General features: G+C 41.5%; 1 protein-coding gene across 1 annotated transcript in view; it reads right to left on the reverse strand.

The window, feature by feature from the left end:
- Positions 1–402: 402 nt before the first annotated feature.
- The window catches only part of LOC126281766 (juvenile hormone esterase-like), a 69,673-nt gene continuing 53,349 nt past the window's right edge, over positions 403–16,726 (reverse strand). The window contains exons 8-10 of the mRNA XM_049980964.1: positions 7,695–7,818; positions 2,098–2,224; positions 403–626 (exon numbers count right to left, since the gene is read on the reverse strand). Of these exons, the coding sequence (XP_049836921.1) occupies positions 479–626; positions 2,098–2,224; positions 7,695–7,818 (399 nt within the window). The 3' untranslated portion in view covers positions 403–478. The remainder of the gene's footprint in view (positions 627–2,097; positions 2,225–7,694; positions 7,819–16,726) is intronic.

Genomic DNA, 16,726 nt, shown 5'->3' on the forward strand with positions numbered 1-16,726 from the left:
CTAGATTCGTTGAGTAGATGGATATAGTAAAATAAGAGCTGCCATTTTCATCGCAGGTTGTTTTGCGTTTGTTAAGAGAAATTCTCAGCTTACTGTGGAAGACGCAACGGGAAACATATAATGAGTCATGAAGTCGTTTACGCTTTATCATTTTGAAAACAGATGTCCCAGGGAGTGAGAGAAGACAGATATTTCTACCTGTAATGTTGATCTTGCTTAATGGTCATGATAAATATAGAGATACTTCAGACTACACATATAAGTACCAGGAGTTGACTTTCTCACGTGCTAGATGTAGATTTAGATTTGATTGTAAATATGTTTCTTATGCAGAAATATTCCATCAATGTCAATAGGCATAATGGTATGATGCCGCTTGTGGTCGTCAGGTACGAGCACACATATAATTAGAGATATAGTTTATTCACACATTCGGCAATAAGCAGTGTACAGTGCAGTAGCGAACGTAGACAGTGCCTTATTGAGGTAGGATTTGTTTCCAAAAGTCCATACGCTCCTTGAGGAGATCTTGCCGGGTGACAAACTCCAGCTTCATGTCCAAGTAGTTAGCAGTTTCCGCCGTGAACTTCTCCCATGTTACTGGACTTCCATCTGTTGCAGGCTCTCTGCGGAAACAAAACGTGCACCGTAAAAACCTCGACATAGCCACTTATCTAAAAGGCACCCACTGTCACTAAGCACAGTACAACATATTATAAATTTATCATGAAAATCACATGGAAAAAAATTAGCAATGACCTTAAAAGTAATACTTCCAGGCAGATTAAAATTGTGTACCCGATCGAGACTCGAACTCCAAAGGTCCCGAGTTAGAGTCTCGGTAGGGCACACAGTTTTAATCTGCCAGGAAATTTCATATCAGTGCACACTCCGCTGCAGAGTGAAAATCTCATTCTGGAAACATCCCCCAGGCTGTGGCTAAGCCATGTCTCCGCAATATCCTTTCTTTCAGAAGTGCTAGTTCTGCAAGGTTCGCAGGAGAGCTTCTGTAAAGTTTGGAAGGCAGGAGACGAGGTACTGGCAGAAGTAAAGAAGTGAGTACCGGACGTCAGTCGTGCTCCGGTTGCTCAGATGTAGAGCACTTGCCCGCGAAAGGCAAACGTCCCGAGTTCGAGTCTCGGTCTGGCACACAGTTTTAATCTGCCAGGAAGTTTCATATCAGCGCACACTCCGCTGCAGAGTGGAAATCTCATTCTGGACGTTAAAAGTAGCTTTATTAATAAGCGCTAACATAAAACTACTTGAGTGACCTAATGATGGAAGTAAACTGGTGGTTAGAAGCTTAAGAATCACGCAGCAGTGAAATGTTTATGATAATTTTAAGTGAGAAACGCATGAAAATGACGTTGCACACTTTATAATGTTTCGAATATTCGTTGAGGTGTGATGTGGTTTTTCAAATGACTGCCACTTGCATGCTGTCTCAACACATATTTTTCAGTACACTAAAGATGTAAATAGCATACTGAAGTCAAGGAAGAGAGCAAAGTGCGCAGGTTTACCTATAACTCAAAAATCTAACTGCATAAATTATACACTGTACATTTTTGCACATTTATACATACTCGTCTTATGAATGATGTGCCCATGAATCGAATTAGACCTACATTTCCAGGTTGTTGTCAGAGAGAATTACTGTATGAAAGTAAATAATCCAGGAAAAACATTTATATCACTGAGATATATTAGATACATTAAAAAATGATGTAAGTGTGTGTGTGTGCGTGTGTGTTTGTGTGTGTGTGTCTGTGTGCTGTGTGTGTGTGAGTGTGTGTGAGTGTGTGTGTGTGTGTGTGAGAGAGAGAGAGAGGGATAGGGATAGGGAGAGAGAGAGAGAGAGAGAGAGAGAGAGATGGGGGAGAGAGGGAGGGAGAGAGAACGAATGTCTACTTTCTTCGAGTGCGCCTTATTCGTCGTCTACTACGTAAGGAAAGCCATTATGGCTACCATCATAACATGAAAATGATTTGCATTACGCTTTAAGATACTGAAATATCCTCTTCCCAGTATTATAAGGCTCATAACAGACGTCTACGGCAATAAAATTAAGAGATTTAGTAGTATGGGAGTACTTACCCGTACTTAGCGAAATTTGTCCACAGAGTTGTTAGCAGCTCAATCACCTTCCCATCATTAGAATTCGGGTCCATGTCTGGCCCAAATGAAAGAAACAGGTATTGTATTTCTGCTGCGTGGCTCATACCTGCAACAGGCGTCTCAGAAAAAGATACATCCTTTGCTTCATAACAGACCTAGCTTCAGCTAATAGCGTTCATCAACCGTAAGAAATGAAGGTTCTAGTTGTAGTCCGGCATTTTTTTTCTTCTACCATTCCACATCTACATCTACATCTACATCTACGTGACTACTCTGTAATTCACATTTAAGTGCTTGGCAGAGGGTTCATCGAACCACAATCATACTATCTCTCTACTATTCCACTCCCGAACAGCGAGCGGGAAAAACGAACACCTAAACCTTTCTGTTCGAGCTCTTATTTCTCTTATTTTATTTTGATGATCATTCCTACCTATGTAGGTTGGGCTCAACAAAATATTTTCGCATTCGGAAGAGAAAGTTGGTGACTGAAATTTCGTAAAAAGGTCTCGCCGTGACGAAACACGTCTATGCTGTAATGACTTCCATCCCAACTCGTGTATCATATCTGCCACACTCTCTCCCCTATAACGCGATAATACAAAACGAGCTGCCCTTTTTGCACCCTTTCGATGTCCTCCGTCAATCCCACCTGGTAAGGATCCCACACCGCGCAGCAATATTCTAACAGAGGACGAACGAGTGTAGTGTAAGCTGTCTCTTTAGTGGACTTGTTGCATCTTCTAAGTGTCCTGCCAATGAAACGCAACCTTTGGCTCGCCTTCCCGACAATATTATCTATGTGGTCCTTCCAACTGAAGTTGTTCGTAATTTTAACACCCAGGTACTTAGTTGAATTGACAGCCTTGAGAATTGTACTATTTATCGAGTAATCGAATTCCAACGGATTTCTTTTGGAACTCATGTGGATCATCTCACACTTTTCGTTATTTAGCGTCAACTGCCACCTGACACACCATACAGCAATCTTTTCTAAATCGCTTTGCAGCTGATACTGGTCTTCGGATGACCTTACTAGACGGTAAATTACAGCATCATCTGCGAACAGTCTAAGAGAACTGCTCAGATTGTCACCCAGGTCATTTATATAGATCAGGAACAGTAGAGGTCCCAGGACGCTTCCCTGGGGAACACCTGCTATCACTTCAGTTTTACTCGATGATTTGCCGTCTATTACTACGAACTGCGACCTTCCTGACAGGAAATCACGAATCCAGTCGCACAACTGAGACGATACCCCATAGCTCCGCAGCTTGATTAGAAGTCGCTTGTGAGGAACGGTGTCAAAAGCTTTCCGGAAATCTAAAAATACGGAATCAACTTGAGATCCCCTGTCGATAGCGGCCATTACTTCGTGCGAATAAAGAGCTGCTGATGAATAATTTCGAGAGAAGAACATTTCTCTCATTATATTACATTCATTCCTGAACTGTTAAGCATGTTTTGATCTTATGTATGTAAACTGGTGAGGCAGATGTGTATGTGTTATCAACAAACAAGTGACAAGAAGAAAATAATTTTTATTTTCCTTTAACAGCCATTTCTGTTAGTTTTATCATAATCTGTTTCAAGAATCGTAAAAATTATCAAATGCGTAAATGTGTGCAGTACACTTTTTCGCATTATTTAGGCAGTCATAAAGATAATTTAACTGAATGTTAAGCACCGTCTTGCTCGGGCTGGAAGCCTCTGTCGAAGTTTTTTGTTGTATAGGAAGTGAATTTCCGTTTTCAAACTGAACTTTGTGCAAAAACACAGTGTTTGGACACATTCTCGTATCATCTGCTGTGCGTTTTGATTCACGTTTGTAAAATATCGTACATAGATCATGATTGTTTTCCTGTTATAAACAGGAAACTCTAACCTGTGCATTTTGTTTCATTCCTTTGAATTGCTCACCTGAAACTACATTATCTCTGAAAATGAATGGTAGCTTTCAAAATGATAAACGGCATAAAAAGAAACTGACCGGTAGGAATTAATTTTCACAGGTAGTGTAGTTTCATGTGAGCTATCGAAACAAATTGAACAAAACTTTTGTAGGCATGAAACAAAGAAACAGCCATGAACTTCGTATGACATTTTATAGAAATAAATTGAGACAGAAATAAGTTGACTTACATGTATCGGGACACGTGTTGATAAAAGGTAACAGAAATCATTGTGTTTTGCATAAGGCACAGTTTATAATGACCTGCTTTAATTGTTTAATTATTTTAAATTTTACTTGTACCCTCTGTAAAAATTAAGAGAAATGGCGTTTGTAAATGAAAAGGTAGGAAACAGGGGCAGACATAGCAGTTACCGATCAGGGACTGATATGGAATTTAAATGCCACATTACGTACGACTACGAGAAAGGGAAATACATTAGTAGAGCGTCAGTTTCGAGGCAACACAATTCAGGCGTCGACTACAGTGAAGTGGGTCATTTTGACGGGAGGAAATTCACTGCTACCCACGTTGGTGCATCCATAGGTGACGGTCGTAGCGGTGGATGGTCCAATAAGATAACAGATTTACACTTAATTTATCCGTGATATTAGTGCCCGAGTTCTGTGACTGTGGATTAAATAAATTACTTGAAGAAATAGAGCAGGGAGCTGTTGGTAGCTGTAGCCATCAGAGTGTCGCATCATCGAATACTGAGCACGAATCTTCAGTAAAGGACGTAGAGCTTCCAGCTGCAAGCGTACCGCGAACCTGATATCAGAGAATGCAGATCTGCGTTGGGTGTACCAATATGTATAGTAAAATGAGAATCAAAAGTGACATCGAGAGTATTTTCTTTTGTTCATCCTGTCTCACTGCCCTCGATGAAGTGCAAGTCACCGATTTTCGCATAGGTCGATCACCATAGATACAGTATTTTTAGCAGTTATTTTGGGTCGATCATAAGCATTCGCCCATCTCAAAGTTCCAAAACGTTCATTTGCATCTTGGTAGTATAACACAAATTTTCTGAACACAAAATATTTCCAATTAAAAAAAGTATTTCCTAAACGTACCGTACCATAAACCACACTCCTTGAAGATTCCATGCTCATCAAACCCTCAAACCGTGCTTTTCATTGCTTCTTGCTTTGTAAATTCGTGACAGAAACTATTGGTCTGTACACACATTACAATCTCCCTCCTCCCTCCCCTGACCCTGCATGCACACAGACAAAAGGTCCGAAAACCTCTATCCAAACGTTAAGTATTTTCTCCAAATAATTCACTCGCCATTACATTACCGTAGACTTTTTTAGAAGCTTCACCATCTCGAGTCCAAGAATACTAATACAAAAAGTGCGTTACTGACTATTTAAACTAGGACGGTTTTAAACCCTACCCTCTTGCCTGCAATGATGTGCTAACCTGCTGTAATCCCATCCTGTAACACGATCCACCTAAAACCTCAGATAAAGTATCCTCCTGATACACTTGAATTAACAGTACCCAACGGGTCATCGGCTCCATGAATACAGCACTCCACGTTAAGAATTCACCTGGACCTACTCTGACCAATATATCTGACTAAATGGATAAACGTAAGTCCCATTGTCTTCTTATTGCTACCAAAGTCCTGCAGCACTTCCGTCCTAGAGCCCAAAATTCTCCAAAAAATCCAGCTGCCCACCAGTTCCGCATTTTATCTAAATGCCATACTCCCTAAATGGCTCATACTTCCTTTTCTCCCAAAAAGATACCTTCGTTCAATCCCATATCCATTCTATCACACACATCGTGCCACTCCCCATTGCACTCAGTGCCCTACATAAATATGGCGGGACAGTTTCTAATTCCTAGAATTTCCATAGTACATACTTTCTGACTACTCCCACATCAGCTCCTAGTCAATATCACACTACCATCTCTATTTTCGTGCTATATTTTCACCACACCGCGTACAGAGCCGGCTCCCACCTTTCAGAAGTCTTTAACCGCTACATATACCTACCCTGTATTAATAAAAAGCTCTTATTTGTAGTTATAGTTCTTCGTTTTATATGAACATGCATGGCTGAATTGCCACCACATAAGTTCGCCTGGCCCTCCTCCCTCTTTCTGATGGGCAAATAAAATAAAAACAATGCAGGAAAGCTTACTTGACGTATTTAATATCAAAGAGCCTCCCCAATTTCTTCAGGAATGCAACAAACAAAATCTGCAGCCTCCACCATCTATAGCCGTACTCAGACGTACGACCCATCACGACTGTTGAAGCCCTGTCTCCTTTAATTTTCTGTGCGATGTGCTCTTGCGTATCGTGTTTTATACACACCCTTCCTGCCTGTCTTTTTTCTCAACATTGCGTTTCCTGTGCCCGTTTCTTTCTGTGCTCATATTTTAACAGAAATACAGAACGACTGTCTGATTTATTCATTTACTCAATTGGGAATTTTATGTTTTTTTATAAGTAATTTTAAGATATATTAAGACTGCAAGGTCTTTTTTGTAAAACGCTAAGTAATACTATCATCTATTCGAGAACTGTTTCTCAGCTTTGAAGTTGACAGCATACTCTAGAAGGAAGAATTGGTTATAATACACCTAAAGTCTGACCACTTTCGAAAATGAAGACATCCGCAGGAAAACAGGTTAAACCTCAAATGTAAAAACCTACAGATAAGTGTTGCCATCTGTTGATGGGTACGGGAAGTATCAAAATTAACATTGATCTCACCCCTAAATATCCCTTAGGGGTGAGACCATTGTGAATTTTCATAGTTCCCGTACCCAGAAACAGATCACAACATTTATCTTTGAGCTTTCACATTTGAGGGTCAGCCCGTCTGTTCGCGTATGCCTTCGAATGTTTCATGATATACCTTTAAGCAGGCGCACAGCTGTACTGACAACTCGTTGGAGCTGTGACTATGTCAACAGAGATGATCTCCATGTTATGTTTACAGTCAATCCCTGATTTGTGGACCCCACTTCCTTTGTCTCATGATCACCGACTGTCATCAGTGATTTTCTGGTGCTTCGGAAACCAACACTAAGTAAGGGAAGCTACAGTGCGGAAAAACACATCCTTGTCTCAGGTATTTTCACTATGATATTCTCGCATCTCTTTGTCACCGCAATATCGTTATTCTTCTTCATCATTATCTCCCTTTCCATCTCTTCTTGTCTTGTTTTTCTTCTGCTGGTTCTGCCAATACTTAAAACATTATCAGTCAGAGTTCATCTTTTCATCGTAGAGCTACGTTTGTCACGTTAGCACATTTCCCTAAAAGTTGTACAGCCTATAATCTCTTAGCATGTAATATTTCGCCCTTGTCTGCTAGTCTTTAGGTTTGTTCTTTTCCTCCGACTATTTCTGAAACTGTGACTACAACATCCTGAAACTGAATAATATTCTCTCAATATTTTTATTTCGATTCATATTTTGCTATTTTGTTTTTCATATTAATTTTCCCTAGTAAGTAGTATCCATAACGAATCCATCCAAGGAATATTCAAAAATACTGTTAAATCAATATAGCTTGAGAACTCTTGCATACATTGTACTGTCGTAAAATTATGTGTAATTTGTGGTTGAAAAAAGGATTTCCTGACAATACTTACCGTATTCTGAGGCACCATAGCCATCGTAGTCGAAGTAATACAAATAGACAGGTAGGTCGCTGGTATTTGCCACAATCCTGGCTAGTTCTTCAGCTGGCTGTATGAAGCCCATATCAGAATACATCTGTAAACAAACAACAAATAAAAATACCACTACCAAGTGAAGAATTTGTGCTATTATCATTCTCTGCTCTTTGTTTAAATATTGTATCCCATTAGCTCATGAATAACATGGTGTAAAGGTGCCGAAGAGATATTTTTTGAAGGTAAAGGAAGTGACGGAGGAATGATGCAATAACTGTTGAACCGTTCAACTTCACTAAGTCGATGATGTTGGAAAATTATCCTGCAAGAAACTGTGCACTTTTACAATATTGTTGTGGAAACGCAGACTTCAGAGTACTTGAAGTATAATGTTCAGTGAATTCGCGACCATGGCTTTCCCCTCAAATCTCGGCCGTATGAGAATGTGACGAGATACGCCTAAATTTACCAGGAAAGAAAGAAAGAAAGATAATTCAGGAATTATTCACCATCTAGGAAAAGAAGGCTTTCCCTCGACCCACGACTGTAAGCACACATGTTTTTCACAGTGATATTTCTACAGTGTAATTCATGCAAGTATCATCACAAAGAAACAACGACTACAGGACAAACGTCTTTCGCTAAACTGATTTACGTGGCAACAGTTTGCTTGCATTACACAACTGCTGCCTTCACAATCTGCTCGTGTTTATCAGCTGCAGTTTTCTGCAATTTCGCAACAGTCTTGTAGGATCTCTTAAGTTCAGCGGGTGACCGATGAAGCAAATATGCTTTTGCCGATTCATGCTGACTGAGAATAGTTCAGAGGTTTACGACAACTCAGGAAGCAAGCAGACAAGATGGAGGGACAAAAATGGTTCAAATAGCTCTGAGCACTATGGGACTTAACATCTATGGTCATCACTCCCCTAGAACTTAGAACTACTCAAACCTAACTAACCTAAGGATATCACACAACACCCAGTAGATGGAGGGAATATGTAATTTACTGAACCCTTCAGCCAATACATTTGTTGGTCCCCACATCATCTGATAGGATTTGGTGTGTAAATAAAAATTAATTCTCGAGTAAACCTCGTGTAGGTGGGAAATAATGGATATGTAAATTGTTTGTCGCTTTGTCTGTAGAAAGATTGAGCGAAGAAAGTGCACTGGGGAGCTACAGTAATAAATGAAACTGAAAACATCTGACTTTAATCTCCTGTCAGGACAACCCTTAAATGAAATCTCAGTATCTTGTGTTGAAAAATGAGCAGCCATTCGGTTCCGCAGGGAGAGGGTGAAAGGGGAGAGGGGGGGGGGCAACGTCCACTCACCCCGGTGGAATCTGGAGTAAATAGTGTCGTTTCTTTCTTCTTATATAGTGATACATGGTACTTCCTGGAACCGCTGGCCGTGGTGGTCTAGCGGTTCTAGGCGCTCAGTCCGGAAACGCGCGACTGCTACGGTCGCAGGTACAAATCCTGCCTCGGGCATGGATGTGTGTGATGTCCTTAGGTTAGTTCGGTTTAAGTAGTTCTAAGTTCTAGGGGACTGATGACCACAGATGTTAAGTCCCATAGTCTCAGAGCCATTTGAACCATACTTCCTGGAATTAAGGAAAAATTGGAAGGGAAGACCATCCAATATATCTTTCTTTTCACACATATTGCGTAACAATATACAGGGTGGTCCATTGATAGTGACCGGGCCAAATATCTCACGAAATAAGTATCAAACGAAAAAAATTCAAAGAACAAATCTCTTCTAACGTGAAGGGGGAAACCAGATAGCGCTATGGTTGGCACGCTAGATGGCGCTGCTATAAGTCAAACGGATATCAGCTGCGTTTTTTTAAATATAAACCCCATTTATGGTTACATATTGGTGTGGTACGTAAAGAAATATGAATGTTTTAGTTGGACCACTTATTTCGCTTTGTGATAGATGGCGCTGTAATAGTCACAAACGTATAAGTACTTGGTATCACGTAACATTCCGCCAGTGCGGACGGTATTTGCTTCGTGATACATTACTCTTGTTAAAATGGGCCGTTTACCAACTGCGGAAAAGGTCGATGGCTATAGTGATCAAAATGCCCAACGGGGCTGTGCTCTGTATGATGCTCGGTATCCTGGACGACATCATCCAAGAGTCCGGACCGTTCGCTGGATAGTTACGTTATTTAAGGAAACAAGAAGTGTTCAGCCACATGTGAAACGTCAACCACGACCTGGAACAAATGATGATGCGCAAATAAGTGTTTTAGCTGCTGTCGGGGCTAATCCGCACATCAGTAGCAGACAAATTGCGCGAGAATCGGGAATCTCAAAAACGTCGGTGTTGAGAATGCTACATCAACATCGATTGCACCCATACCGTGTTTCTATGCACCAGGAATTGCATAGCGACGACTTTGAACGTCGTGTATAGTTCTGCCACTGGGCACAAGAGAAATTACTGCACGATGACAGATCTTTTGCACGTGTTCTATTTAGCGACGAAGCGCCATTCACCAAGAGCGGTAACGTGAACCGGCATAATATACATTTTTTTGGCAACGGAAATTCCACGATGGCTGCGACAAGTGGAACATCGGCGACCTTGACGGGTTATGCATGGTGCGGCATTATGGGAGGAAGGATAATTGGCCCCCATTACATCGATGGCAATCTAAATGATGCAATGTATGCTGATATCCTATGTAATGTTCTACCGATCTTACTACAAGATGTTTCACTGCATGACAGAATGGCGATGTGCTTCCAACATCCTTTAATGTCCCAGTCCTAAAAATGTCAAAGCGGAATGGTCAATTACTCCCGAATATTTGTGCCAAATTTTGCCCAACTAGCGGTACCATTAAAAGATCTCCGAAAGAAATTAAAAAAAAAATAGATTGGGGCCCTTCTCAACAAGCATCTTTTGAGGCCTTAAAGGAAGCTCTAACCACCGCCCTTTGTTCGCTATGACTGATTTCTTCAAGGACTTTATTGTACAAACAGAAGCCTCCAAGTTTCCGTCTGCAGGAAGAAGAGTCTTGGAGACGCACTGTAACTTATGATGATTTTGAGTCGTCTTTATGACACCAACCATTTTGGTTTCAGCTGGGTGTTGGCAAGGCAAAGGAGAGTAGGGCGAATTGCTAGACGGGCAGTACGTATTTTCACATTTCGGTTTCAGGTCAGATATATCCGTGGTTCGGAAAATTTTGTGGCCTAAACGGAATGTTGGACCACTACTCGGAGGATCAACTGATGGTGAAGAAACTCCAGAAGAGGTTACTCTGGAGGCACTGGTTAATCAAAGTTGTGTCATTCTTAGTGGGCTTCCGCTTCTTTTTAAGGATATTTCCGTGCATCAGGATGGGGACTCAGTGATAAGTAGCATTAAGGAACGGATAGAAAAGGAGAAATGTCAGACCCTAGTGCTTACATGGAGAAGTATTTATGTTGCACTGGCGTGGGCAAAGAGGTGAGAAAGTAGTGATTCCGGTGGTCTGGTGTTCTTGTGGAAATGAGCGTTTGGCCTCATTGGCCGGGTGGCCCCTTGCAGGGTAGGTCTGGCCGCCTTGGTGCAGGTCTTATTACATCCGACGCCACATTGGGCAACCTGCGCGCCGGATGAGGATGAAATATGAAAAAGACACTACACCACCCAGTCCCTGACTTCAAATGACAGTTCCACCAATGCACTGTCCTTTTATACCTTGTGAAAGTGATACACCACCGTCTGAATGTGTGCATATCGCTATCCAATCACTTTTGTCACCTCAGTGTACGAACATATGCCAAAGATATTACAAACATTCACAGCAGTAATAATAATTAGGTCAGTTCACTACAGTCAGCTGGCAGCTACATGGGTAGAGGAGGCTGTGTGGCGTGGACTGGGCGGTTTTTTAGGTTAGAAGGCCTCGGGAAAGTACGGGGTGGGCTGCAATCTCAAAGGGTGCATTGCAAATACAGGACGTGCTTGGATCAAGGAACAGCCGGAATAGTAGTTGTAAATTGTTGTAGTTGTGCTGGGAAAGTCCCTGACCTACAAGCGCCAATAGGAAGCACAGAAACTGAAATCGTTATAGGTACAGAAAGCTGGCTAAAGCCTGAAATAAGTTCAGCAGAAATTCTGATAAAGTCTCAGACAGTGTTCAGGAAAGATAGATTAGGCAGAATTGGTGGTGGAGTGTTTGTGTCTGTCAGTAGTGGTTTATCTTGTAGTGAAGTCGAAGTAAGTAAGAACTGGTATGGGTGGAGGTTATGTTTAACAGCCGAACTAAGTTAGTAGTTGGCTCCTTCTACCGACCCCCAGTCTCCGATGATATAGTTGCTGAACAGTTCAGAGAAAATTTGGGTCTCGTAACAAATAAATACCCCACTCATACGGTTATAGTTGGTGGGAACTTCTACCTTCCCTCGATATGTTGGCAAAAATACTTGTTAAAAGCCGGTGGTAGTCAGAAAATATCTTCCGAGATTGTCCTAAATGCTTTCTCCGAAAATTATTTCGAGCAGTTAGTCCACGAACCCACGCGAATTGTGAATGGTTGCGAAAACACACTTGACTTCTTAGTCACAAACAATCCAGAGCTAATAGAGAGCATCATGACTGATACAGGGATTAGTGACCACAAGGTCGTTGTAGCTAGGCTCAATGCCGTTTCTTCCAAATCCACCAGAAACAAATGCAAAATAATTTTACTTAAAAAAGCGGTTAAAGTGTCACTAGAAGCTTTCCTAAGAGACAATCTCCATTCCTTCCGAGCTTACTATGGAAATGTAGACGAGATGTGGCGCAAATTCAAAGATATAGTAGCAACAGCAATTTAGAGATTCATACCTCGTAAATTGGTAAGAGATGGAACTGATCCACCATGGTACACAAACAGGTCCGAGCGCTGTTGCAGAGGCAACGGAAAAAGCTTCCGAAGTTCAGAAGAACGCGAAATCCCGAAGATGGCTAAAATTTACAGACGCGCGAAATTGGGCACGGACTTCAATGCGAGATGCCATTAATAGGTTCCACAATGAAACATTGTCTCGAAATTTGGTAGAAAATCAGAAGAAATTCTGGTCGTAAGCAAAGTACACAAGCGGCAAGACGCAGTCAATACCTTCGCTGCGCAGTGCCGATGGTACTGTTAGCGACGGCTGTGCCGCTAAAGCGGGGTTATTGAACGCAGATTTACGAAATTCCTTCACCAGGGAAGACGAATGGAATATTCCAGAATTTGAAACACGGACAGCTGCTAGCATGAGTTTCTTAGAAGTAGATACCTTAGGGGTTGCGAAGCAACTCAAATCGCTTGATACTTGCAAGTCTTCAGGTCCAGATTGTATACCGATTAGGTTCTTATCAGATTACGCTGATGCGATACCTCCCTACTTAGCAATCATATACATCCGCTCGCTCACCGATAGACCTGTACCTACAGACTGGAAAATTGTGCAGGTCGCACCAGTGTTTAAGAAGGGTAATAGGAGTAAGCCATCGAATTACAGACCTATATCATTGACGTCGGTTTTCAGTAGGGTTTTGGAGCATATACTGTATTCAAACATTATGAATCACCTCGAAGGGAACGATCTATTGATACGTAATCAGCATGGTTTAAGAAAACATCGTTCTTGTGCAACGCAGCTAGCTCTATTCGCATCAAGTAATGGCCGCTATCGACAGGGGATCTCAGGTTGATTCCGTATTTCTCGATTTCCGGAAAGCTTTTGACACCGTTCCTCACAAGCGACTTCTAATGAAGCTGCGGGCCTATCAGGTATAGTCTCAGTTGTGCGACTGGATTCGTGATTTCCTGTCAGGAAGGTCGCAGTTCACAGTAATAGACGGCAACTCATCGAGTAAAACTGATGTGATATCAGGTGTTCCCCAGGGAAGCGTCCTGGGACCTCTACTGTTCCTGATCTGTATAAATCACCTGGGTGACAAATTGAGCAGATGATGTTGTAATGTACCGTCTAGTAATGTCATCCGAAGACCAGTATCAGCTGCAAATCGATTTAGAAAAGATTGCTGTATGGTGTGTCAGGTGGCAGTTGACGCTAAATAACGAAAAGTGTGAGGTGTTACACATGAGTTCCAAAAGAAATCCGTTGGAATTCGATTACTCGATAAATAGTACAATTCTCAAGGCTGTCAATTCAACTAAGTACCTGGGTGTTAAAATCGCGAACAACTTCAGTTGGAAAGACCACATAGATAATACTGTGGGGAAGGCGAGCCAACGGTTGCGTTTCATTGGCAGGACACTTAGAAGATGCAACAAATCCACTAAAGAGACAGCTTACGCTACATTCGTTCGTCCTCTGTTAGAATACTGCTGCGCGGTGTGGGATCCTTACCAGGTGGGATTGACAGAGGACATTGAAAGGGTGCAAAAAAGGGCAGCTCGTTTTGTATTATCACGTAACAGGTGAGAGAGTGTGGCAGATTTGATACGCGAGTTGGGATGGAAGTCATTAAAGCAAAGACGTTTCTCGTCGCTGCGAGATCTATTTACGAAATTTCAGTCACCAACTTTCTCTTCCGAATGCGAAAATATTTTGTTGAGCCCAACCTACATAGGTAGGAATGATCATCAAAGTAAAATAACGAAATCAGAGCTCGAACAGAAATGTTTAGGTGTTCGTTTTTCCTGCGCGCTGTTCGGGAGTGGAATGGTAAAGAGTTAGTATGATTGTGGTTCGATGAACCCTCTGCCAAGCACTTAAATGTGAATTGCAGGGTAATCATGTAGATGTAGATGTAGAAATAATTGATGCTAATAATAATAATAATAGTAGTAACAGTAATGGGCATTTAGAATGATATAAATCAGTTTAGAATATTTGAAACCTTTTCAGTATTATCGGGACGGGAACGATAAAGGAAAAGGGAAGACTGAAATGGCAGTGACAGTGGCTTTTAGGAAAGAACAAAATATGAACAGGGAACTCTGCCTGAGGCGTTGGGGCTCATTTCGCTTTCCCGCGAACGATAACATTTAGCTGGCTCTCACCAGTGAGCGAGGATTACACCTTTGTTCGGTCATCGCTGCCTCCCCTATACTTCAAAAGGAGGCGCTAGAGTCGCATTTGAGGAGAGGCCTCCGAAGAGCGCGGTGCTGGCAATTGACACGTAATTTTCGCAGAGTCTGGAGCTGGGTACAACAGCGGTGCAGATCGGCACGATGTCTTTCCCGGGTCGTCATTCACTCGTTTTCACCAGGGCTGGGCAGAAGGCAAAGGCCCGGTTCGCATAAGTTGTGGCCAACTAGTTCAGCTCTGTGCACCGATTTCCCGGTCCGCAAGATATTTGAGCAGATGTTCGTGTTTATGTTCATTGAGTCGCCATGCACGCCTTCTTATTTGTATCGCGTAATTTTATGACTAGTTTATTGCCTGTCTCCTTTGTGTGATTTTGAAGTAACATGATTTAATCGGCTCGCCAGCATTCTCCCTCAAAAAATTTGCCATGGTTAATGCTACGGTTATGTAATGTGCCCGGCTGTCACGCATAGCCATATCAAGGGACTACGCCTTATCTGGTTTTCTCTCTCTCTTTTGAGTTGTGTTTGTTTTAAAATTGTCATGCAAGAGAACCAGCTGTTTCTGAATTTTAATTTGTTTTCAGGATGTTTTAGAAGATGGCTGGTTCTCCCTTACTATTATTCAGCCCTTTAAGCATGTTACGAGCTAATGGTAAGACCCTAGTGAGCTGTTCTTTATATTACTTCCTGGAAGATATTGTCGCTCCCTTTCAGCAGTTCCCTGTTACCGAAGCTTATTTCCTAGTGCATATACACTTATTCGGAAGGCTCTATAAGTGCAGTTGTGGGTGAACCATCACTTTTGATTGCAGTATAATCCTTCTGGTTTGTTAACTCCACTTTTTAAGTTACCGTGTCGGCGGCCTCTTGTCGCATGGTCCTGGTCTACTTGCGGCCGTGTACACGGCTCTCGACCATTTCCTCGCGCTGGTTGCTATTGTTTGCAGTCCTGGTTGTCTCTGCTCAAGTTGAGTATCTTATGTTATCTGACTTGGACTGTAACCGAAATTTTGTCGTCGGCTAAAAGGCCTTTGAATAACTGGCTTCACAGGGAACATTTTCTGTTTAATGTTTTATATTTTATTGTAATTTTTTGGTGTAAGCCATTACGGTATCCCCTAAAGGCCAATTGTTATTTGTTTTAATATTTATCTTTTGTTGGTCTGCCTAATGTCTTGAATTTTAATTTGGTTTAAGAAATTTGTCTAGACCTATTTTAATTGGCTGGTATATTTAATCTTTTCAAATTTAGAAATGTTAGAGAGGCCAATTTGTTAAGGTCTTATTTCTTGAATTTTGTTTGAGCTTATTATCATTGTAATTCAACGGCTGGCACTTTCACCATTTGGAGGCCTTAATTTGCATTATGGCAAATTATCTTCATGCTATTTTGTCGAAACTGCATGATTCTCTTTTCTATGTACATGTATACCCATAATCTAACGCGCCACTGACGATGGATATCTTTGTCACTGTTATGGTTGTAATATCGCCTTCTTCGTATACATACTTCCATGTTTAACATTTTAAAGACCATAGTTCTTATTATAGGAAACAGCGATCTATAATTACTATACATAAAATGGAAGCAGTCTCGATCGCATATTTTCTTTTTTTAAATGTGGTGACCGGGTGACCGGTTTCGATCTTATTATAAGATCATCTTCAGACCATATACGTGTGCCGGAGGTTGTGGCGATTGCCAACCGTCTTGCTTATGGGTGGTGGTACAGCGACAGACATCTATGGTCTGAAGATGATCTTATAATAAGATCGAAACTGGTCACCACATTGACAAAATTTATGCCATCAAGACTGCTTCCGATTTATTTATACTTCTATGTGGTGAAACTTCTTGGTGTGTGAGTGGTGCTTTACGTTATGCGTATGTATGTATACATAAAAAGTGCGTCATACAGTTTTCGCTGCTGCATGATCACAGCCAACATTGAAACGCAAAAAACTA

The sequence above is a fragment of the Schistocerca gregaria genome, chromosome 7 (assembly GCF_023897955.1).
Source record: "Schistocerca gregaria isolate iqSchGreg1 chromosome 7, iqSchGreg1.2, whole genome shotgun sequence".
Taxonomy (NCBI): domain Eukaryota; kingdom Metazoa; phylum Arthropoda; class Insecta; order Orthoptera; family Acrididae; genus Schistocerca; species Schistocerca gregaria.